The sequence below is a fragment of the Camelus ferus genome, chromosome 27, assembly GCF_009834535.1.
Source record: "Camelus ferus isolate YT-003-E chromosome 27, BCGSAC_Cfer_1.0, whole genome shotgun sequence".
Classification (NCBI taxonomy): domain Eukaryota; kingdom Metazoa; phylum Chordata; class Mammalia; order Artiodactyla; family Camelidae; genus Camelus; species Camelus ferus.
This window is the reverse complement of record NC_045722.1, coordinates 23,004,153-23,030,322: the sequence shown is the minus strand read 5'-3', so window position 1 is coordinate 23,030,322 and position 26,170 is coordinate 23,004,153. Positions and strand designations below refer to the sequence as shown.

Sequence of the window (26,170 nt, the reverse complement as noted above, 5' to 3'; positions counted from 1 at the left end):
TGTTTCTAGGTAGAACCGCCTCTCTCCAGTTAGTCCTTGTGAGCAGCCCCTGTGCCCTACTCATCTCTGGCCTTAGAACACCTTTCCAGTCTTCTGATCCCACAATACCTGGCCTGACCTGTTGGTTCTTTCCTAGATCAAAGTAGAAACGGAGACTAAGTAATTAACAGATGGCCAGATCTCTTCCCAGCTTCCCCTTCAGTCCTCTCGTGAACCAACTGTGTGAACAAGACAGCACCTAAGGAAAGATCACGAGAAGTCGAGAGGCCTGCATGCAGTGGGAGGGGGGTGACGACTCTGACCCCCATCTCAGTGTCACTTGAGATTATGTCTTTTCCCTTTAAAACTTTCATGGCCGAGCAGAATCTTGGGAGATGGTCTTTGGCGGGGGACACGGAGTCCACCATCTCCCCAGATTATTTCCATTCTATCAGCATCGCCTCTCTCCAGTATTGATCTGTGAGCAGCAAGCAGCCAGATCCGAGTTCTGTAACACTGCTACAACACCAGACCCCTTCACGACTCTGGACCTGGTCATCATTTCAGTGATGTGAACATAACCTAATAAAGCGGGGTTGGGGGGGTTCAGGTAAGAACCAAGGGAGGGAGGACGTGGGCAGGGCAAATGAACAATGCTTTTTTATTTTATTTTATTTTATTTTAATCTTGTGGTGGGGGTGGGGGAGGCGGGGCTCACGCAGTATTTGAGGGTAAAATTGGGGAACGTCTTGTAAAAATCCCAGTTCCTGGCTTTTTTTTGAGAAGTCCCCAGTCCAGGCCGCTGGGCTGGCGGCGGCGGGAGCTGCTCCCTCGACCAGGCTGCTGGGTTCCGGATGGGGTGAGTGTGCGTCTGGCCACGCCCTTGGCAGCCCGTGGGTCATATTTTCTCCTTTTCAGGGAGTGAGGTGCCCTCCCAGCTGCTCTCCATCTTCTACGATGTGGAAGCCTGGCCTGGCATCTCCATGCCCACACCCTCAGCCTCCATCCTTGGGAGTCTGTCCCTTTGGCAGCTGGCCTGCAGCGGGCTCTGGGGGATGCAGACACGGGTGCAAAGGCAGGTGGACCACGTGTGATAGGTGCTACAGTCAGGTGAGCCGCTAACACCCTCAAGAACCTGCCAGTTTCAATCTCCAGTATTCCTTCCAGAGACCACAATTGGAGCATGTACTAGACGCCTGCTGACTACGACACTGGCCCAGCAGGCCTGGCTGCAGCAGGGGGGGCCAGGGTGAGGGGACAGAGGGTCACCTGCAAGGCTGGCCCTGGAGCACCAGGATTCCAGGTCTCTCCCCAGCCTGTGCCTCATCCCTGCACACCTCGGCCGTCCCAGCTGGATGCAGACAGGTGCTCTGCAGACGGCACAGCTGAGCACCAAGGAGGGGGTAAGAGGGTCGAGTCTGCCGCCTGCCCACGCCTCACTCTCTCCCTGCTCTGGCCCCAGGCCCCAGCTCAGGAGGCCGAAGAGACAAAAGCCTACACATGTTGGTACCTGGGGGTCCCCCAAGGAGTGCTGGGTACACATCAGGGTCCACATTGCTGGGACAGACAGTGGGTAACCTCCAAGTTCTTGCTCCATTTCTTGAGTGATTGTGGGAGGTGGGGCAGTGATCAATTCCACCCCCCCACCCCCACCGGCCTTTACCCAGATCTCCATCCAGGGATGAGGAAACATCACCCAGCAGGTGGCTGGAGACTGGGGAGACGTGACAAGGTCCCCTAGTGCCTGGGCGTGAAGTGCAGCCACGACCAGAGGACAGTCCAGTGGTCTCACTCGGAGGCAGAGGTCAAGTCCAGCAGGGAGAAAGCACAGGGCCTGAGGACTTCGAAGTCCACGGAACCTGGAGGGACACACAGCCGGAAGGAAGCTGCCAGCTCTGAGCACCACACGCCCTCTGGCTTCAGAGATGGGGCCTCCTTCAGGCTCCTTAAACTCCAACTGGCGCATCACTGGGGCACAGCCCCTGTGTCACCTGCTCAGAAAAGCCGCCTCATCACACCTTCCTGCTCTGTCCCTGTAGCACTGTTACCTGTCACTGAAACTGACATCTTTGTTTGCTTGTCAGTCAGGCACCTCTCCCCTCGACCGAGAGCGGTGCACAGGGATCTCTCCTCCTTGTTACTGTGACGTTCCCGGCACCCAGAACATTCCAGACTCAAGGCCCGGCCTCTGCAAAAATGTATCACCCCACGAATGAAAGGAGTGGACACAGGACAGACAGATATCTGCATGGAACCACCACTGGTGGACTTTTAACATATCCATTTTTATTCTGCTGAGAAAGTCTTTCTTAGCTAGGAAACTTTGGGGTTTGGAGTCAACTTTCAAACTGCTGAGTTAGCCATGAAATCTGTTCACTGATGCTACTGGCAAATTCACATGAAGATGAATTAAAAACAGAACTGTGTTATTACAAAGGCACAATTCTATGTAATCTACAAAGAACAGTCAAATGTTAAATTTCCCATGAGACCAAGAGAGGCCAAGACTAGTCTTGACCCACGACGGGTAGAATAAAATCTGATCCTTTCAGCAAGATTGGAAACCTCGAAGGAGCTGGTGGTGGAGGAGAGCTTGAGTGGGGCTGTGTACTTTCAGCCAAGTTTCCGTTCCTCTTTAAAGCCAGGCGTTTCCAAAAGCCCCTGCCTAAGGCCATGTCCTCTCATAATTTATTATTCATCACGCTGAAACTAAACCAGGGTTGCCCTGGTTACTGTGGGGCTCCTTGGAGGGCTGTGGCTTCATAATTGGTGTTGGCTTGGTTACTGGATGCCTTCAATTTTGAGATTAGAGTGCTGGTAATAAATGCAGTGACAGGCTTCAAGAAAAAATTCTAACAGGCTTTAGAAAGTACAAGACAGTCATCAAATCAAGGCCCTCCCCCACAACGTGGCACTGAGGATCTCAACCTGTGGTCCTGATAAACCCAGCAATAAAAAATAAAATAACTGGCTCATGCAAAGAATAGATGACTTTCTAAAACCAATACCCGAATCATGAAGCTATCTGTTAGATGATTTTGGCTAACTGAACTGGGCTGTCACACACAGAATGTTTAGTCTGCTGTAAAGACCTGCTCAGACCAGCATCCAGCACGTGTTTCCTGAGCCCCTGCCACGTCCGAGTTCTGGATCCGAGAAGAGGAAGAGTCCTGGGGACAGTAGCTTGGAGGAGCGGCAAGGGGGAAGATGAAGTGGATGTGGCCAAAGAACAGAGTTTCCAGAAAGAAAGAGGGTCATGCCTTGAGGTCAGTCAGAACTCAGCCTGGGTCCCTTCTCAGAGGTCCAGCACCTCACACTCTGACAGCAGACTGAGAACGAGGGAGAAGGGATGCTAGGATGCAGATGCTGGAAATGCATTTATGAGCATCTGTGGATTGGTGCCCTGTGTCTGGAGCCTGGTCTTTAAGCTGCTAGGAGTTAACACGGGGCAGCTGCCAGGCAGTGAAAGTGACAAAGGGCATATTTAGGGCAAGAGGGTCTAAGATGTTGCCCCTACACCTACACTCATAAGGACCTGAGGACATGAGGGGCCCCCACATCGTCTGTGCCCCAAATGGTCCTTAGAAGAGCTAGGAGAACCCCAAGCCACTAGATCTGGAGATGAGACCCTGGAAAGGACCCCAGATGTCAGGAGCTGATGCCCGCACAGGCTTGCTCGGGGAGGAGGGGGCCAGGGCCTTTACTGGTACAGGCCAAAAGGGCTCGGAGGACAGCATACAGCAAGCGCCACCCCACCCACCCCTATTGCTCTGACACTAAACTGCCCCCCCAGACCCAGATGCCAGCAGGGGCAGAAAAGGAGAAGATGGACAGGGAAGATCCGCTGATGGGCTGAATCCCTTCTGGAAAGAGACAGAGTTAATCTTGCAGAGACTGTTCTAAACTGATAGAAGACTAAATCACTGTGCAGTGAGGAGTCAAATTTGTTTTTCCTAAACAAGTGGCCACATGCCAAGTCAAGGTTAGTTATAAAAAATGAAGAATGCATTTCTACAGTTCTGAGGCATAATGTAAAAATTAAAACACATTACATAAAATGTAAGAGTCAATAGGATTTAAACCAAACACCTCTCATAAGCAAGAAAATACATAGGCTAAACTTACCAATTAAAAGAAAAAAGAAATCTTTAAAATATTAAGCTAAGTGAAATCAGCCAGACACAAAAAGGCAAATATCGTATGATTTCACTCATATGAGGTCCCTAGAGTGGACAAATTCATTTATCTCCTGTTCTCCTGGGTTCTGTTAAAAGCCCTTTGTGAATTCCTTTACGAAAAGGGGCTGCACTCTGGCTCCACCTACCAGAAGTCACACATCATACTTGGGGGGCACATGGGACAGAGGTCCAGATCAAGCTCTTCAATCAGAAATACAAACAGACAAGAAAGGAGGAGGTGGTGACCTGCTTTCCATCAAAACACCTGCCCGGGTGGGAGGCAAAGAGTGAGAGAGATTTTCAGTTTTATTCCAATTTATATACTGCCTGAATCTTTTAATATGAGAACCTAGTAATCTTTTATTTCGTATTAAAAAAAAGGAAACAAAGGAAAAACAGTGCCTTTTAAGAAATATACTCATCAACACACGGTTATTATATTATAGTGACCTGCATTTGAAAAGGATTGTTATGCTTTCATTTAAAAACTGTAAAAAATGTGTGAAAGTAAATGCAAAACTTTTGCAGAATGAATCAGGCCATAACTGAAACAAGATTTTAAAACACATTTCAGGCGCTGTACATTTCATTGTAAAAGCAGCCTCAAATTAAACAAAATACGATGAGGCATTTTAAAAAGCATTTGAAAACCTATAATGCTTTTTAATCGTCATTACCCTAAAATGGCATGTTTACTTAAAATCCCCAAAATGATTTTTACCTTCCTCGGGCCCTTAGGAAAGCACAGCTGGGACCCACGGTCTGGCTCACTCACAGGGACCCTGGGGAGGAGCGGCACCGCCCGGGACACGGCCTTGTGCTGCTCTGCCAAGTTGCAGAAGGTGCGAATGCTAGTACTCGGAGGACAACTGACACGGCGCCCGGGGACCAGCGGTGGCTGGGAGCCTCTCCCATGAGTGAGGAGGGGCCCTTCTGGATGAACCACCTACTCCGGAATCCGGAGGATGGGAAGAAACCACCTGCAGGCCGTGGGGCAGTATGGGAAGCTGGGGGGTGGGGTGGGGGAGGCCTAGGGGCAGCATGGGAAGTGGGGGCAGGCTGAGGGGGACCAAGAGCAGCATGGGAAGTGGGGGCAGGGTGGAGGGAGAGGCCCAGGGGCAGCATGGGAAGCTGGGGTGCAGGGAGTGGTGGGGGTAGGGGCTGTACCACAGGAAGCCAGAGAGAGGGATGGGAGAATCCTTTGGAGAGTAAGCTGGGAGGAACAGGTGGAGGGATGCCTCACCTGGTGGGTGAAGAAGTGGGGGAGGCAGAGAGGAAGAAGGGAAGACAGGAGGAGGGTGCGGGAGCCCGGGCACAGGGAAGGCTGGTGAAGCAGGAGGGGCCAGAACAAAGCAGGGAAGACCGCGCATGTTCCACGTGAGATGGAAGCACATGAGTGAATTTACATTTTAAGAAGTTCTCTGTCTGCATGGACACGTTCACAGACACAAATGCATGAATGAATTTTGAACCCAACAAACTGAAAGTATGTATATATGTGTTTTTACATAAGCCCATAAAAACACATCCAAAAACTATTGCTGTATTGAGTAATTTTAATTTTTTATATATTGTAAAAAGTAGAAATTAGAGGCCACATGCTCTCATGCAATGAAATTAGAAATTAACAGTAAAGGATAGAAAAAAAAGAACCCCCAAATCTAGCCACCTGGAAAATTAAGAACATCAATTTAACGCTGAAAGAGGAAAGCAAAAAAGCAATGGCAGACTATTTAGAAATAACTCAATGAGAGCACTGTGTATCAGTAGTACCCACAGGAAAACCTATGCAGTAGTGCTACTGACACCCAACTATACAAAGTAGAAAATGAGCAAAATGTTCCTTGAGAAAGTGGACAGGATTAAGAAAGCACAGTGAAACAGCTTTAAAAAAGTAATCTTGATTAATAAAACTAACAGCTGGTTAGTAACGAACAGATTACTTTAAATCAATGGAGAGAAAACAAAATTTAACATTAGAAATAAGAGAAGATTTAGCAATCAATGAAAAGGCTTTAAAAATTATATCAGCTTTACTGAGCTATAATTCACCAATTTAAAGTGTACAATTAATTGGTGTTTAGTACCCTGACAGTGTTAAACACCTAATCAATTTCAGGATATTTCCATCACCCCAGTATGTTTCCCCAAATAAAAAAATTTAAAAGCAGCCAAATCAACTCCCTGAGATGCCACAAATCCAGATAATTCCTAGTTATTTGAGCTGTTTCAGAGCATAGATCAAGCCAAATGCTTTCAAGTTCTTCCAAGTTCATTCTGTACAGTAAGCATAACCAATATGAAAACTGCAGAAGGACAGCCCCAAAAGGTAAACCGTCAGTCAATCTCACTTATGAATTTCGACACAAAACTCTTCAATAAAATACGAGCAATTCAAATGCAGCATAATATATCTGCCTTCAATGCCGGGACCGAGGAAGGTCTATTTCTGTTACGCAAAGGTGGTTTACCAGTAGGAAATCTATTCCTGCAACTCACACTATTAATGAACTCAAGAGGAAAGCTGTATGACTGTCTTCACAGAGGTTGAAAAGAACAATAAAACTTGCATTTTACATGCATTCTTGAATTTTAAAAAATCTGGGGGTAGAGTATAGCTCAAGTGGTAGAGCACGTGCTTAGCAAGCACGAGGTCCTGGGTTCAATCCCCAGTACCTCCTTTAAAAATAAATAAACCTAATTATCGCCTCCTCTCACCACAATAAAATAATTAAATAATAATACAATAATAAATAAATTAAATATTTTTTTTAAATCTTAGAGATCCAGGCTAGAAGGTGCCGTAAGTTAATAAGGGCCCTTCTGAGAAGCTAACAGTGCACTAAATGGTGACCCATCCAGTCAATCCTCTTTGCTCTCAATCTTATAGAAGTCAGGAATAAAGCATGGGTGTAAAAAAAAAAGGACTGTTTTTAGTCACTCTTTTCCTCTGCAAATCCTCAACATGAATGAAGGGTACGTGGGGCCTGGGCTGGTCCAGATTTACATGGAAAAATAACCTCAAAGTTCTGCCCTGTGTCACTGCTTTCTTGGACACCACAGATCAATGTGGAAATGCCTCCCTTGCCCTGCAGAAGTGGGCCTTCATCAGGAGGGCTGTGTGTTGGCACGCAGGCCTTGGGCCTCTGGGAAAACAAAGATGTTCTAAAAGTACGTGTTTGAAAATAGGCTTTGGCTTTTCACCCACGGGCACCTCGTCTGTGAAAGCAGTAGGGCTGCTGGGCCTCCTGGTGATGGGAAGATGTTCTCCCTTCTCCCTGCTCTGTCTTCTGTCGTGTGTCCTGTGATACAAAAGACTAGAAACATCCCTAACCGATCCTTCATTGAGTGGTGGTTAAATAAATTATCGTCCATCCATCTGACCGTCCATCCATCCATCCATCCACCCATCCATCCATCCACCCTACCCTTCCATTTATCCATCCATCCATCCATCCACTCACCCATCCATCCATCCATCCATCCACCCATCCATCAAAAACTTCCGGAAAGGCGATGCTAGGAGTCTGAAATGGAAAAGAGAGTATATGTAATAAAAGTTAGTTAATTTTTAATTATACAGAGGAAAAAGACACAGATATGGAAATGTATGAGATACAGTAAAGAAAAACAAAAACTGTACTGAAGGATTTATAAAAACATTTTGGGTAAACCAAAGCACACACAATATTCCTAAAAGGGAAAACATGGTGTTGTTAACATGTCTGTTCTCCCCAAAAGTGATTTATAATTTTAATGTGATTCCAGTTCAGATTTCAAATTGATTCCTTTTAAGTCTCGACAAAAAAATTTCAAAACTCATCTGGAAGACTAAACTTTTAAAAATAGGCAAGAAACATTTTAAGAAGTAGATTAAAGTCTGGGATGGGAGTTATAAAAATATACAGTTAAGGTAGTTAAGGTGGCATTGATCTGCGTACAGCACAGGGAATATAGACAATATTTTATAATAAACGTTAAGTGGAGTATAATCTATAATAATATTGAATCATTACGTTGTACAATCAAAACTAATATAATCTTGTAAGTCAACTATACTTCAGTTTTTTATAAAGTGGTATTGTTCTGGAATATGTATAAACAGACATGGGAAGGAGACAGAATGAAAAGTCCAGAAGTAAACAAACCGTCATAAGTGTGTGTGTGTGTGTGTGTGTGTGTGTGTGTGTGTGTGTGTGTGTGTGCGCGCGCACACATAATATGATGATGCTGCTAGAGTAAATAAGGCTCTTTTTTTGAGTATCCAGCATACATTCCTGCCTCCCTTCCCTCATCCCTTCCTAATAACACATTAGTTTGGGGGAGTTATCTCTTGGATTTCATTGGTGGGACAGTTAAGCAGATTCTTTCTTGTCCAGGCCAATCAAAATGCTCCCTCCCTGGACTCTGAGTCTAGAGCAAATGGACAAAGAGGTTAAGAGCACTGGGATTGCTGACTCCTGGAGAACGGCATCCAGAGGCACTCAGGATTCCCACAGCAGGCTCCCAGCCGGGGTCAGGCTTCTGCAGCCACAGAAGCCCTTTTGGAACCAGCCAGTTTCCAGACTCAATCTCTAACCTCTTGGATATTCACTAGGTCCCACCATCTTTCCAATAAATGACCTTTGGCTTTATCAGTTTTTGTGACTTGCCACCAAAGGACTCAATGTTCAGGTGGCATTTCATATCATCAGGGAAATATTAGGTTACTCAGGAAATAGTTCTGGGAGAGCTAGCTACCCATTTTGGAGGAAAAAGTTAAATCCATCAAATAAATTCCAGGATATTAAAGAGTTAATTATAAAAAAAATAAAAGCACACTAGGGGAAATTATCAGGGTAACATTATCTTTGGAGGGAGATCTTTTTATTGGTTCCAAAGTAAGACTGCAAAGGAAAACATGAACAGATTTGAAGACACAAAAGTGAGAATTTTTTCTATGTCAAAAAATAAAATTAAAAGGCAAATAGCAATCCATGAAATACATTTGACTGATATAAGCCACAGGACTCAAAACCACAATATATAAAGAGCTCTTACAAATCAGTAAGATAGTGTTTAATCTAAAAATGGGTAAAAAGTTGGGGTATATTTATACAATGGAATACCACTCAGTGATAAAAAAAGAAAAAATAATGCCACTTGCAGCAACATGGATGGACTTGGAGATCGTCATTCTAAGTGAAGTAAGCCAGAAAGAGAAAGAAAAATACCATATGATATCACTTTATGTGGAATCTAAAAAAAAAAAAAGAAAGAAAGTAAAAAGAGGACACTAATGAACTCATCTACAAAAGAAATAGACTCACAGACATAGTAAACAATCTTATGGTTACTAGGGAAAGGGTATGGGAAAGGATAAATTAGGGAGTTTGAGATTTGCAAATGTTAGCCACTATATATAAAAATAGATAAAAAACCAAATTTCTTCTGTACAGCACAGAGAACTATATTCAATATGTTGTAATAACTTTTAATGAAAAAGAATTAAAATGAATATGTGTCTGTGTGTATGTGTATATACACACACACACATATATGCATGACTGGGACATGCTGTACACCAGAAATTGACACACTGTAATTGACTATACTTCAATAAGAAAAAAGTTGCTTAGTAAAGAAAAAAATAAAAATAAAATAAATAAAAATGGGTAAAGATCCCAGTCAATTCACAGAAGAAAAAGAAATATAAATGGTGCATCATATATGCTATATGTATTATTTAACTATTTTATTTTGGCAAGGGGTAGGTAATTAAGTTTATTCATTTTTGGAGGAGGTACTGGGGATTGAACCCGGGACCTTGTGCATGCTAAGCATGTGCTTTACCACTTGAACTATACCCTCCCCCATATATGCTATATGTAAACAGAACACACAGTCACAAGAAATAGAGGCATGGCCCTGCTACAGAGAAGCTTCAGGAAGTTCAGTGTCGCCCCTGACCTCTCAGTAGTGACAGTCACAGGCTGAGCAAGTGCAGGGACAGCTGTGGGGGGAGTGGCTCTGAGAGTCAACCCCATGTAGTCTCTAAGTTCAAGAAACAGATGTCGCTCCCATTCCTAGCCCCAGGGTCATACCGAGGGTCACATACACTTTCACGGGATGGGATGAGGCACACTGATCTCTGCGGCAGCCACATACCTGCATTACCGAACCAGGAGCTAAGTCACTATATGGAGGGATGGTTCCATCCAATGAACTGTTTACCGACTCCCCACCACGTACACAGCATCCTGTCCACAACGCTCTTAGACTGAAAAGATAATCCTCTTTCTTCAGTTGAACAATGAGAACTAAATTGTTTTGATGCACTCAGCCTCAAGCTGATACGTATCTCAGCACTTAAAATCGACTTACAAAATGGATTTAAAATTCAGTGGAGAGAAAAATCAATGCCACAAATGCTAAAAAATAATCATTACTAAAGACATTTATTCTGAAACAGCACTACACTCATACTATTAGTAACTGATTTACAAGAACACATTTCAATGTGGGAGAATTTTTAGAAATGAATCAACTCAACTTTAATTCCTTAAACAATTATAATACATCAGAATAAACCCAAGAGTACAATAAAATTACTTTTAAAATTACTTTCATGCAAAATCAAAGCCTATGACCTTTATCAAAAGGCTTGCTTTTCATTACTCACCAACTGACAGCCTTCTAGGGAGTTGACTAGCTGAGCATTCTGACAGGAGAGAATTGAACCAGCCAAATTCAGCATTACACACACCGCAGAGAGCAGCATGAAAAAGGTTATCTGGAAACAAACCAAACAAAAAATTGATTATTCCCTTGGAAAGACTGGAAGGGAAAATTATTTGGCTTTTAAAAAGCTTTGAAATTTCTTCTGCATAGCACAGGGAACTATATTCAATATCTTGTAATAACCTTTAATGAAAAAGAATATGAAAACGAGTATGTATGTATTTGCATGACTGGGACATTGCACTGCACACCAGAAATTAACACATTATAATTGACTATATTTTGACTTAAAAAAAAAAGCTTTCAGGTGATCAAATAATTACATGAATAGCATTTCTTTGTTTTAACGGAAAGTATTACTTGTTAAAATTTCAAATTCATATAACCCTAAAGCAAATAGAAAAGGCAAAATCTCTGAAAAGCCACAGCCAGCAACCATGATTTTATCTGAAATATATTGTAAAATGTTCTAGAAACTAAACTTGAAAATACTATACTTTAATCTCAAAAGAGTGTTATATAGTCTCGAAAATAACAAGTAATAAACTACTAAAGAAAATCAAGTGAAAGAAGTTTATTTACTATAAGTTTATTATAATGCCTTTAAGTTTATTTCTTTTCATTTTTACTATGGAAACTTTCATACATATACAAAACCAGAGAACAGAGAATAAGGCAGCCCTACACACCCATCACCCAGCCTCAACAATTAATCCGCTCAGGGTCAGCTGTGTTTCTACCATCTCTCTTCCAAACTATTTTGCAGCAAATATTAGACATCATATGATTTCATCTTTAAATATCTCAGTGTGTATTTCTAAAATAATAAAGCCCTTTTGGAAAACATAGTCAAAATACAGACATCACATCTATAATAATTAATAATCCATTAATATCAAATATTTAGAGTTCACACTTCCTTGTTTCAAATTTTCTTCATACTTTCTTTGAATCAGGTTACACAGGATTCGAAGGAGTTCCATACAGAGCAACTGGTTGTCCTGAATTTTAGATATTTGTAAATTGACAGGTTTTTCCCACCATTATTTTGTCTCCCTTGAAATCTGTTGAAGAAACCAGTTCATTCGTCCTACAGAGTTTTCTACAGCCTCAACTTGCTTAATGTTTCTCCAGCCTCTGTACTTTTTCTAATTTTGTGGTTAGATACAGAGGTTTGATCAAATTCAGACTAACAGAAGGTAAGTAGTACCTCTCTGTGATGTTAGCAGCTGTTTTGCATGACTGCTTGGATCCATTCATTTATTAGGGTTTCCAAAATAGTGCTAGTCTAACTCCATCACTTCTCCCTTTATTTGTGGGAATCAAGACATCAAAGGAGACTTCAGGGGAGGGTATATATAGCTCAAGTGGTAGAGCACATGCTTAGCATGCATGAGGTCTTGGGTTCAATCCCTGGTACCTCCTCTAAAATGAAATAAACCTAATTAACTCCACCCACTGCCAAAATAAAATGATTAAATAATACAATAATAAATAAATAAAATGTAAAAATAAAATTTTTTTTAAAAAAGGAGACTTCTCCTCATCAGTGGTTTTGATACACTAGGGTCCAGTTCATAGAGGAAAAGGATGTATGTTAGATTCTTTCCATCTGTCTTTCAGATTTCAAAATAATTAGTTGATATATTGCTAGACTTGCAAAATAAATTCAGGTCTCTGTGGTTAGTTAATACTCTTGCTGCACTGAAATCTAATGCAACAAATTTTTTTTTTTAAAAAAAGAAGGGGTACAGTGTCATGAAAACTTGCTAAAGACTTTGAAATGGGGAACAAAAAATTACTAGATATCCTGTCCGTGTACCTTTCTGAGTTACTTGGGCTTTTTTTTTTTTTTTTTAATTGTCTTTAAGTTACTTGACAACTCTGTGAGTTGTGGAATACTCAGAGTAATGCAAATGATTTTTGAGGATAGAAATATGAGTGAACTTCGGTGGGATGCAATGATTACCACCCCATGGAATGCTGACTGCTTTTACATCTCTTTGGAAATTCCTTGCAGCATTTTCAATTGCCTGTCTGTGCACATTGTTTGAATTCTCTTTTAAACAGCTTACTGGCATTGTTAAATAATGAGTTAAATATAACCTTTGACACAGTGTTATTTTAAAAAAATTAGTTGGGTCCCTAGCATCTTTCAAAAGTACTGTCTGTTGAGGGTGTTTGTGTGTGTGTGTTTGAGTTATTATGAACCATAAACTTAAACACATTTGATATGTTTCAGTCACTGAAGTCCTGAGCGAGAGACAGTCGATTCGAGTTAACACAACTCTCGTCGACCCTGAGAGCCTTCTTGCTCATTAGTGTGACAAGGTATTCCAGGACCATCGTACACGTTTCTTGTGCCCGTCCTGGAATCAGCCCTTTCTCCAGTAAGCCCTGGTTCCTTTCAGAGAGGATGGTAATTAGATAACACAACTTTCCTGCTAGAGGTGCTCTTGCTACTTGGACAGTCACTGTTTTAAATATTTTCAATTGTTAAATATAATATATCTTACACTCATACTGAAGTCTCAAATTCAAATTCAAAACTACAGGGTTTATACTTAATCACATCCACGTTCTATCTCTATCTCCTACCAATCATGCCCAAAATCTTATTTCTCATTATCATTAACCAGTTGATTTAATCTCATGATAACCCACACAACAATCTCCAAATAGCAACGCCAATACTACCACCAAAAAACATGATGACTGAAAACAGTTCAGGATGTTTCTGTTTCCTTTTATCCTGTGAGTACATCCCACCAGGAATAAGTGGTCAAATGACGGTGCTGCAGAGTCACTGTAGTTCCTCTACATGTGGTTACGTTCCTTTGTGTCATTTCTATTGTTAGGGATGGTTTTCTAAATTCAGTTTTGCTTACAATTATGTAAAATGATTCTAAAGTCAAATCCATAAAAGAAGTTTCAAATAAGTCTAGCTTTTATTCTCCCCTGCATTCTATTCTGTCTTTTCTCCTATAGGTAACCACTTGTTTAATTTTACATTTTAATCCTTCCGTTATTTGGTTTTTAGTAGAGGCAAATAAGTAGTAGCATACAACACAAATTTTCTCCTTCTAAACTATTTTTTTCTCTTAATACAGGGCAGAGCACACAACAGGAGTACACAGAAACACTCCTTATTCCTTTCGACAGCTGACTAGTTCTTCACTGCACAGATGCACCATGGTTTATTCAACCAGGTCCCTATGCATGGACATTTGGGTTGTTTGGGTTGTTTGGATTTTTTGCTATTTACTGTAAACAGTGTTGCAACAGCCTTATGCATACATCTTTTAAATGGCTGCCAATATGGCTATAGGATATACTCTTTGAAGTAGGATTCCTGGACTAAAAGATAAGTGAATATTTAATTTTTCTAGACACTGTCACATTCCCCAGCATAGAAGTAGTACCATTTTTCATTCCTACCAGCAATGTATAAAAGTGAGAAGGTCTTATTCTTTTTCTTTTAATGACTAAAAAACTTTGGCTAAATTAAATATAGGGAGAAATTGGTATTGCCGTTTGTTACCATAAATGTTATGTATCTCCACCAAATGTAGCAAAATTTATTTTTCCTTAAATACACACAGAAGACAGAAAACAAAAGAGGATATTATGTACAGTCAGGAAATATTTCAAATTCATGTTAATAATATTTCAGCAACAATTGTAGTAGCTGTGGGTTCTTAGCATCCTGTGGGGGTCTTGGCTGCACAAAAAGGGTTAGCATTAATTTTTTATATTAGTAGTCACAAAAGAACCATTCAAGTCATATATAAATAAACTGGTCTGCAAAGTTTCAAAATGGAGCTCAAAAATACTAATAATTGAGCTCAAAATGGAGCAAATCTACAAAAAAGCCATAAAAGGAGACTACTTTTGAGATGCAGGGAGTACTCAACAATATACATGATACTAGGAAGTCAGGGAAGAAAAGAGACAATAAGGTTTTTTTTTCAAGTTTACTGATTTTTAAAAAATTGTGGTAAAATATACATGAAAAAACTTTACCATGTTTTTATAATTTGTTTCATTGTGATAAAATATACATAGCATTAAATTTACCATTTTAACAACTTGCAGGTGTACAGATCGGAGGCATGAAGTACATTCACGTCAGTGTGCAACCGTCACCACCATACATTTCTAGAACTTTTTCATCTTCCTAAACTGAAATTCCATACCCAAACAATTCACTATTTATTTAATCCTCATTCACTGTTCCCCTCAGATCCTGGCAACCACCATTCTACTTTCCATCTCTCTGAATTTGACTATTCTGAGGCTCTCATATAAGTGAAATCACATAGGATTTGTCTTTTTTGTGACTGGCTTATTTCGCTTAGTGTAATGTCCTCAAGTTTCACACTTGGAGCATGTGTCAGAATTTCCTCCCTTTTTAAGGCTGAATAATATTAATTCTATGTTTAGATCACACTTTCTTTACCTAGTCATCTGTCAATAGACAGTTGGGTTGCTTCTACTTTTTGGCTGTTGCGAATAATGTGGCCACGAACATGAGTGAGTGTATAAATATTGATTCTAGTCACTGGTTTGAATTCTTTTGGTTATACACCCAGAAGTGGAATTACTGGATCATATGGTAACTCCACGTTTAATTTTTTGAGGAAATACCATACTGTTTTCCAGAGTGGCCACACCATTTTGCATACCAATGCACAATGCTCAAGGGTTCTAATGTTCCCATATCCTAACCAACACTTGTTGTCTTCTGTTTTTGTGGTAACAGTCACCCTAAGAAGTATGAGGTGGTATCTCATGTGATTTCGGTTTGTGTTTTCCGAACGATTAGTGATGCTGAGCATCTTTCAATGTGCTTACTGGTCATCTGTATGTCTTCTCTGGAGAAATGTCTATTCATCCGGGTCCTCTGCCTAGTTTTTAACTTTTTTTTGTATTGAGTTGCTGAAGTTCTTTATATATTCTGAATACTAATCCTATACTTTCTGGACACTTATCCTCTATTACATATATGATTTTCAGATATTTTCTCCTATTCTGTGGATTCCCTTTTCACTGTGTTGATTGTCTCCTTTGATGTGCAAAAGTTTTAAATTTAGGTAAGGTTCAATTCATCCATTTTTTTCCCTTTGCTACCTGTTCTTTTGTTGTCATATAAAAAAAAAAAAAACATTGTGAGATCCAATGGCATAAAGCTTTCCTTTCCCCCTCTGTTTTCTTCTAAGAGTTTTGTAGTTGTAGGGCTTACATTTAGGTCTTTGAGCCATTTTGAGTTAATTTTTGTATGTGGTGTAAGGTAGGGGTCCAGCTTCATGTTTTGCATGTAGATATAGTTTTCCTGTCACCATTTGTTAAAAATACTGTCTTTTTCCCAAGAAACGGTCTTGCCACCCTTGTTGAAAGTCAGTTGGCCATATATGCGAGGCTTTATTTCTTAGCTCTCTATTCTGTTTCACTGATCTATCTACATGTCTGTCTTTAATGCCCCTACCACACTATTTTGATGACCATTGCTTTGCAGTAAGTTTTGAAATCAGGAAGTATGAATTCTCCAACTTTGTTCTTTTTGAGGCTGTTTTGGTTATCGGGGGGGGGGGTCCCCTTAAAATTCCATGTAAGTATTAGGATGGGTTTTTCTATTTCTGCAAAAAAAAAAAATGTCATTGGGATTTTGATAGAGATTGTATTGAATCTGTAGATCACTTTTGGAACTGCTGACATCTTAAAATATTGCATCTTCCAATCCATGAACATGGAATGTCTTTCCATGTATTTATGTCTTCTTTAATTTCTTTCAGCAGTATTTTATCTCATCAGTTTCAGTGTGTAGAATCTTTCACCCCCTTAGAAAAGTTAAGTATTTAATTCTTTGTATGTTATTTTAAAGGAGTTGTTTTCTTAATTTCCTTTACAGATTGTTCACTCTTAGTATATCAGAATGCAACTGACTGTTGCACACTGATTTTGTATACCACAAGTTTGATGATTTTATTAATTCTAACATTTTTTTTTTAATGGAAGCTTTAGAGACCTACATGCAAGGTCATGTCATCTGTAACAGAGATCATTTTACAACTTCCTTCCCAACTTGTGTGACTTTTATTTCATTTTCTTGCCTAGCTGGCTAGAATTTCCAATATTATATTGAAAACGTGGTGAATGTGGACATCCTTGTCTTGTTGCTGAACTTAGAGGGAAAGATTTCCGTCTTTCACCATCGAGTGTGATCACCTGTCGGCTTTTCATACATGGCTTTTATAATGCTGAGGTTTTCTTCTGCTTCTAGTTTGTTAAGTGTTTTTTTCTTTATCATGTTAAAGTTTTTCAAATGCCTCTTCTGCATCAGCTAAGATGATCATGTTTTGTTAAAAAAAATCATTCTGTTAATGTGGCATGGGACGTTGATTTCAAATGTTTAATTATCCTTGCATTTCAGGTATAAATTCCATTTGGTCACGGTGAGAAGATTTAGGCTGTTTTTTTGTTTTGTTTTGTTTTGTTTTTAAACATAAGAAGGTCATGACATACTTTTTTGGGAACTATATACCTTGACTCCACTCTGGGGTCCTTCTCCCTTTTCCAGTCCCCTTCTAGGCCCCATGTGCTATATGCACTGGATATGGATATCCCATATGACCCTCTTATTCTATAAACCACTTCTGTGTTTCCTTATCCAAGACCCTGACATAAGGCACCATTTCTGCTGATGACTCTCCCGTGTCTCCCTTCCAGACCTCTTCTACCATTATATGGACTACTGTCTGCTCAACATTTTCACCTGGATGTCCCAGAGGCTTCTCACACTCACTTAGCACAGAAAATCAAACTTGGGAAAATCTTCTTGAAATGCTGTCAAACTTCGTGGCATCACCATCTTCCTGAATTTCTCACATTTGAAGTATGAGATGGTTTTCACCCTCTCCTACTCCGACCACATCTGAGGATCAGCAAGTCCTGCTCATTCTACACACACAATCTCTCTCCATCCTCACCGCTGGCACTGCCCTGTCGTTTCAACGAGCATCTTCTCCTCTACGGATGGCTTTTCCTCATTCTCCCTGACTCCAGTGCTGACTCCATGCATGACTCTCTTGACCCTGGGACAATGGTTATCTCACTAACATGTAAATGGATTCTCAACAGCAGGGATTTCTGTTGTATTCACTGATAACCCCAAGTCCCTAGCTGGGTACTTAATACACACTTCTGAACTTTTTTGAATGCATGAATGAGTGAATGAATGAATGAATGAATGATTGATGTCATTCCTCTGCTTAAGGCCCTTTAGTCGTTTCCCCTTGCCCTGACATGGATGTCCAAGGCCTGATAAACCTGAAAAATGGTTGACCTGGCCTGGGTTGATTTCCTCAGCCCATGTCCAGCTGCTTCTGCTACACCCTCTATCATCTAGCCAGAGAAAATACAGTTTTTAAAAAAATATTTTATTAATTTACTTATTGGAGGGGGGAGGTAATTAGGTTTGTTTGTTTAATCTGGGGATTGAACCCTGGCGCATGCTAAGCATGCACTTTACCACTGAGCTATACCTACCTCTCGATTAGGGAGAATTTTTAAAGCACTATGCAAAAACAGCCCTTAAAAGTAATACTAATGATTTTGACACATTAAAATCAAACCATATATATGGCCAAAAAAAAGTCAAAGTGTGAGAAGGTACTGGCACTAGATACAGCAGACAATGAATGGAGTGTTATGCAGAACATATGAAGAAATCATACAAATCAAGAGAAACAGAAAAGGTCTAATATATAAAACCTGATTTAAAAAAAAAGATGCTTAACATCACTAGTAAGCAAGATGTGCAAGTTAATACTACAATAAACACTACATGCCCACGGAGTGGCTTGAAATTTTCATAGGGGTGGGAGGGAGGGATGGCAAAACAAAACAAAACAACCTCTAAAATGTTGGTAGGAGTGAAACTTAAGACAAACTCAAGAGAAACGTGGCAATGCCCCATGACTGCTCTATTTGTTTCTAGCTGGACCTCTCACACATGTGCTGAAGGAAAGACTATACACTCCCTGCAAACAGCAAAAAATTGGAAAGAACCTGTCTAACCAGTAGGGAATGAGTAAACTTATTTTCTTCCTGTGAAAGAACAGTTAAAATCAATGAATCAGATCGACATGGCTAAATCTCAAAAGAAATGGTGAGTGAAGAAAAGTTGGAAAAGGATACAGTATAATATCACACATACTGAGGTGGGAAGCCCCATAAAAGAGACCAGCAGGACCCCCAGGCAGGGCCACTACTCTCCTGCCAGCACCATCCGGTTCCCTGGACCAGAGGCTCTATCTCACTTTTTGCCTCTGAAATGTCATATTTCTAGGAAAGTGGAACTTACCCCTAAAATTCTATTGGTTCCCTTAGCTCACTCCTGATTGGGCCATTTCCCTCACTCCTGATTGGTTATTTCTCTCTCTCCTGATTGGTCCATTTCTACAAAGCTTGCTCCTAATTAGTCAACTTTTGTTATACCTTATTTGCCTATGAGGTTGCAAAATGTAAACTGGCAGCCTATAAAAGCCTGTGTAAACCTACAGCCGGGGTCCAGAGCTTGGAGTGTTAACTCTTCTGGGCCCGCACCTGAGTTGGCTCCAATTCTCCAAGTGCTGCTTGGTCTCTCACCGGGATCCAGGTTGCTGTCACAATTGAGCTGTAACACCAAGCTGTAACATGTTTTTCTGCAACAATGTAAGTTGTGAAAGCTGACAAATACTACTACAGTTAGCCTTTGCACACCTTGAGGGTTAGGGGCATCAACCCCCACAGTTAAGTCTCTGTATAACTTGACAGTCTGTTTCTGAGGTTCTGCATCTTCGAGTTCAATCAACCCTGGATCTTGCAGTAATGCAGTCCTTATTTATGACTTAAAAAATCCACATGTAAATGGTTCATGCAGTTCAAACCTATACTGTTCAAAGATCAATTGCATATATTATTCATATATTAACATTCTATTGCATTAAACTATACAATGGCATGATACCCACAAATCTTTTTTTTGGGGGGGGTGTTTGGCATTCATTCATTCATTTATTTACTTTAATGGAGGTACTGGGGATTGAACCCAGGACTTCATGCATGCTAAGCACCCGCTCTACCCTTCCCCCCGATATCCATAAACTTTTGACACCTCTGGGAAAGATGAAAAGATACAAGGGCTTGTTCTGGCCTGTAATGTTTTATATTTTAAATTTTGAAACAAATTTTTGACTTCATTGATGTTGTAAATAGTTAACATCTCTATGAGAAAAGTGTGGAGGAAGTATTTGTCAGATACAATAAAGGATGTTGGGTAAGTTATTTTTCACTGCACAGCTGAAAATGCCAGTATGAGAACACACCAGGGGGGAAAGCAGTCAGTAAGCAGACGGCTTGACCAGAATGTAATTCAGACACTGAAATAAAATGCAAACTAAGAAGAAACACCTTCGAGGACCAACTATATTCCACTGATGAGATAAACACAAATTCCAACTTAACAGAATGAAATAAAACCCAGTCACCTATCCCATTCCTCCTGTATACACGCCAGACTTCTAAGTGATATTTAGGCCAATGTTGATCAAGCCTATTTTTTTTTTTTAAGTATCTACCTCACTTCATGGTCAATTTGCAGTACTTTCCCTGCAAACAATCATACTTACTCATCTGTTGAATGATTATTTGTTTAATCTGTGTGTATAAACAGCAATCTGATAGGGATTATGGAGAATCTAATTATCACACTACCACACATAATACAGGCATCGTCAGTCCATTTTACAAGGGAGGAAATGTCTGTATACAACTTAAGTAACCCACCTTCACTCATATAGGTGTTTAGACAGAGGGAGTATCTGAACCCAGGTAGTCTGATTTCCAGGTAGGCATGGTTAATCACTAACAGTTTTACTAAACTTTTCTGTGACTCATGGTAATAAATATGTTTTACATCATGATCCAACATACACACACACACACACACACACATAAAAATCAAGCAACTTCCACAAAACACAATTTACCCTAATGGTATGTAGCAAAAACTGTTTTTCTTTAAGATGCTGGTTTTGAGGCACGAAATTAATTTATGACTTCATGGTTAAAAAATGCACAGTGCTTAACTGCTTCAAAATATGGTATTTATTATAACTGTCGTAGCAAAAAGAAAAAGAAAAAGTGGTACTAAATGGTCAGCCACACAATCTAGTAATAATTATCAACGCAAAAAATTATTTGGGAAAAATACAGTACATACTTTGCTTAGAATAATGCATAATGCTTACATACATGGAAAATACATAAACATAAAATAGCTGTATTACGGTAAAACACGATATAGGCAATTACATTTTATTTTCAACTTATGAAGACTTTTCATTTTTCCTTACAAAGTAGGGTAGTCAAGAGGCCAGGTAAGAGCCACTTCCCTTTTATTTCCTTGGCATCAAAGCCACTTACTGATATGTTCTTTCTTAAATATCTATTTCTAGATCATGGTACAAAGTCTTCCAATTAGTTTTATAAAGCTAGGAAAACATTTACACGAAAAAATACAGACAGCAAAACAAGTAAGAACGAAACAAATCATCTCCTAGTATTTTTATAAACGAAAACTTCTAACGAAATAGCTTACAATATTAGGAGAACAAAAGCTTGCAAGCACATCCCAAAACTATATACATTTAAGTGTTACAGAAATAGGTCCCTCCCACCCCCTCTCCTTCAGCCCGGCGCCCTGGACCCTTCCCCAAGGAGTTCCTCTGAGTATGTCTCGAATTTTCAAGAGGAAGGGGCCGGGCCACCTGTCTGAGGTCTGGCCCTGGCCTCCTCCTCCGCCAAAGCCTCACAGTACTGCGCCGGCCAGTCCTTGGGGTCTTGATTATGGACTTTGGCCACAAACTTAAGAACCTTCATCTTGCTGGTTTCCAGGTTAGTTCGCGGACCCCACTGGAACTCATAGTCCACAGGGTCGGTGTGCGGTATCCGCCGGTACTCCAGATAACGCTGCCGCACAAAGTCCTCGGTAATGAGCTTCTTCGGGTCCCCAAAGATCAAGTGCTTCTTGGTGGGGTGCACCCCTAGGCGCCGCAGGAAGTCCCAGACCTCTGTCTCCTTGATGGAGTTGCCCTTCATGAAGATGAGCCCCAACACGATCATCAGGAGGCCGGTGGTGGGCGTGCCCTGGTCGCCCCGCACCTCCGCGTCCTCCTCCACCGGCTCTAGCGTGTTGATGAGAATGTAGGTGTTGCTCTTGGGCTCCAGCTCCACCAGCCGGTACCCGAAGACGTACTCAAGGCGCTGGGCGGCCAGCTTGAGAAGGTCGGGGAAGATGTCCTTGTAGTCCCCCACGACGTGCTTCAGGATGTCCGCACGCTTGATCGGGATCTTCTTCTGGTCCTTGATCAGCAGGAACTGCACCAGCTCCGCCACCTTCAGCTCCAGCTGCTTCTGGGACCGGGGCCCCGCCTTGGGGGAGGCCTCGGCCCGGCGGCTGCCCTGCCATCCGGCGCCGGCCGCTCCGCGGGACGTGCTCGGGGCCTCCTCGGCACCGCCCCCGCCGCGGCCCCCGTCCTGCTCCCTCTCTGGCTGGGAGCCAGCGCGGCCTCGGCTCTTCGGTTTCTGCAACATGTCGCAGCGGCGGGGCCCGGCGCGAACTCGGCGGGCAGGCTGGCTGGCAGGCTGGCTGGCGGGCCGACGGCGCGCTCGCCGTTAACGGGCGGCTGCGGCGGCGGCGGCGGCTGCTGCGGGAATTGTGGGTCGGCGCGCGGCACGTCCAGGCGGCTCTGGGCGGGGACAGAGGCTGCGCGTTGCGTCACGGGGGTTGCGTGTTGCGTTACGGGGTTGCGTGCTGCGTCACAGGATGCGCCCAGCGCCTAGGAGTTGGCCGGCTGCCGCGCGTCGGTGGAGACTAGTTGGGGTTTTCGCGTAGCCCGGTGTGTCCCAGCTTTTTTATTGTAACTGAAGTGTCATCCTTACCAAACCAGACAGAGAGAACAGGAACCAAAATTCCTAAGCGAGTGTGCGGCTAGTTTAGGACCACACAGGCTCAGGCAAGGCCTGTAGACAGTGAGTATTGAGAGTTTTGAAATCGGGAGTATTTTTAGGTGGAAAACATTCAGAGGATGAACGTGGGAGAAAAAAATAAGGTGATAAAAAGCGTTTCTTTCTACAGAAAACTGGGCGTAAGAAAGAACAAAAAACCCCGATGACTACTAGTTTGCTTTGCCCTGTCCAGCCCCTCCCCTCGTTCAAGTTTAAACCCTGCTGACCACTTATCACCAGTTACTTTCCCTAAAGCCCCTGAGTCTTGTTTTTCAAAAATGGTAAATATAGGCTTGCCTCGCCAGCGCGACTGTCCCCATCTTTTCGCTATTGATACTCCGTGCATAATAAACTCCATCAGCTAGACACGGCCCCATAAAGCACGTTTCACTGGCGTGTTTCTGCTTGGTCAAATGAGTTTATCTTTTAGAAAGCACGTGTTCATGTAAATTGCTTTGGGCCCCGACCACGATTTAGCAGAAATTGGTAAGAACGCTACCAGCAGAGAAACATGCTCTCAGGAGGTTACCATTTAATTTTGGGCATCACAGATAAAGCATTGCAATAATGTGAATCTCTTAAAATTTCTTAATTAATAGGTCAGCCTTAGGGTTCAATGGGAAAGAAAAGAGATTCCAAGGGTATCATCCCTCATAATCTGTGATATGTGCAGTGTGTGTGTGTGTGTGTGTGTGTGTGTGTGTGTGTGTGTGTGTAAATTGTGCATCTCTAATATACGACGAGTTATTTCATTAATTCAAACTGTCTGCATTCTGCTGCCATTACTTCCTCAGATCTTAGCAAATGTGTTCCTTTTCTTTTTACTGACTTGTAAAGAAGAAACTGAGTTTCCCTTTGTCTTTCTAAAGCTACCAGAAAGTGGGTAAACTTCAAAGAACCAAATCAAATTGAGTTCCTCTTTAATGCAAATATATTCAAAGGAAAGCAGTTCAAAACACATTATTTGAATAATAGCACCAAAACACAACCTTATTAAAGTTTCATTAAATGTTAGCATAAAATTTTTGTTGTAATTCAATACAGAAATGCAGTCCTTAAGTGGCACTGGAAATGGCAATACTAAATGTAAAAATGATATTTCGTGTTGTGTTGCAAATATGCCCAAATCTGGTAAACTATGAGTAATAACTTTCTGTTCCACATAAGAGCTAACAATATCCTCAAGGATCAATCTTAATGGCAGACGCCTACTAAGAAAACAAATATATCATCAAGGCAATCTTTTTTTTTCCCCACAATGAGAAAATTCATCTGCTTCAGTTTCCTTGGAAATTAAAATTTAAACTCAAGTTCAAAGAAACCTACAATAGAGAATTTTGCAAAAAGGTCCCTTAAGAGGGATCAGTTGTACCCCAAGTTAAAAAAATTAATCAGCAACCAAGAGATAATAGAGAAATAGGAAAAAAGATGAAAGCTACTGTCAGCAACTAGGCTGTTTTTTTTTTAGTGTTTTTCTCGCTAAGGTATTCACTTGAAGTCCCACAGGTCAAGCTACCCTTCAGACTGAAAATCAGCAGTGTCTGTCACTAGCATCTTTACAGATTGTCATACTCAAAATAGATGAGAGAAAACACAGTTTTAAGTTTTAAAATCCCTCTCTACACTGTGTGCAGAAGAATGCAGGTGAGAAAATACAGATGTAAATGACAGGATTAGAATGAAGTTTTAGGCATTGCATAGAGAAGTCGCCCAGACCCCTAAACCACCTTAGATTGACACAGGAAGGCATGGTGTTTGCGGGGGAAAATGGTGATAATGGTAATAACAACAATGCTAACACTAATAATAAATGTAAACAACAGCTAATGATTATTGCAAAGGTAACTATAGGTCAGATTTATTCCAAGTGGTCTACATATTACTTCATTTAATCCCCTCAAAACCCTGAGGCCTATGCATTTATTATCTTTCTCTGCTCTTAACCACATGCTGATGCAGAGAGAACTTGGATATGGTGTCCTTGAAAAAGTAGAGGTTAGGGAGTCATCTGGACTTTGGTTAGAAACCTGCATGACACTGGGAAAGGTGATTTGAGACTCCTTTTTGTTTCCAAATCAAAATGAGGTTACTAACCAGGGCCTTAGGGGACCAAGAAAGATGAGTTTGCCAAATACCTAGCACAGGGCCTGATGGTAGTTGCTAATGATTTGTTTCTTTCCAGGGGGTTTATATTAGGAAGACAGTCCTCCCTTGCTATCTGTGGGAGATTGGTCCCAGAACTCCAGAGCATACCAAACTCCTCAGATGCTTGAGTTCCTTTTATAAAATAGCATAGTGTTTCCATGTAACCTACACACATCTGCACATCCTCCCGTATAGGGCAGATCCTCTCTAAATTACTTTAATATCTAATACAAAGTAAATGCTATGTAAATAGTTGTAAACACAATGTAATTGCTACGTAACTAGTTGCCAGCACTTGGCAAATTTAAGTTTTGCTTTTCTGGAACTTTCTGGGTTCTTCCTCCTCTTCTTCTTTTTTTTTTTTTTTTTTTTTTTTTTAGTATTTTCGATCTGCAGACCTGTATTTTTGCATGCCAAACTTGCAGATATAGAGGGCCAAATGTATTTGAGGACTGTTCAAAGCTGTTAGAAAAATGTTCACTGCAGTGAAACACTTGTACACAAACATCCAAGAAAAGTCTGGAAAATTTTTATCAAGGTACTATTAAAGTTATGTTCTTTGAAAAGTGAAACTCAACATTGATTTTCTTGCTTGGGAGATAAAAATATATTTTCAATGATTTTTTAACTTCACAGTGACACCATGCCTTAGCAATTATACACATTCAGGTTTTCAGTAAATTCAGTGTGATTTGAATATATTTGTGACTTTTTGTTCAGGTATTGAAGGAATAAAGACAAGTAGTTAAAAAAGAAAAACATTTTCAAACATTTTATGTTAATACTCTTAATCCTTTTGTTACTAGACACCTCCCCCACCCCAAGAAAAAAATTCTTTGAGGCAAAAACCAAACTAGCTAAGATTTCAGCTGCACTGAACAAAGACATGCCTACTATCAACTGCTCTTTAGATGCCTCTGAGTAATTAATTGCTTTCTTTCATCTCCTTGGTAGCAAATGCCTGCTAAGCAGCTCTAATCATCTCTATTATCTACTTCATTCTCTTCTTCATTCACGGAAGTTCTTGCAGTACCAGCGGAAGGTTTTAAATTTTCTAATGCAACCTAATGCAAAAAGCAGGTAAGGACTCTGGGGAAAGA

General features: G+C 41.1%; 2 protein-coding genes across 10 annotated transcripts in view; both read right to left on the bottom strand.

The window, feature by feature from the left end:
- FAM189A1 (family with sequence similarity 189 member A1) overlaps nt 1–26,170 on the bottom strand; it is a 274,527-nt gene that overhangs the window by 47,355 nt on the left and 201,002 nt on the right. For all 9 annotated transcript variants that reach the window (XR_004315687.1, XR_004315689.1, XR_004315691.1 and 6 more), the window contains one exon: nt 10,819–10,929. Coding sequence is in view for 1 of the 9 variants with exons in the window: in XM_032469210.1 (XP_032325101.1) it covers nt 10,819–10,929 (111 nt within the window). In the remaining 8 variants the exon portion in view is untranslated. The remainder of the gene's footprint in view (nt 1–10,818; nt 10,930–26,170) is intronic.
- Nucleotides 21,001–22,671, bottom strand: NSMCE3 (NSE3 homolog, SMC5-SMC6 complex component). Its single transcript, XM_032469211.1, has one exon. The coding sequence runs from the start codon at nt 22,509–22,511 to the stop codon at nt 21,663–21,665; it is 849 nt and encodes a 282-aa protein (XP_032325102.1). The 5' UTR covers nt 22,512–22,671; the 3' UTR covers nt 21,001–21,662.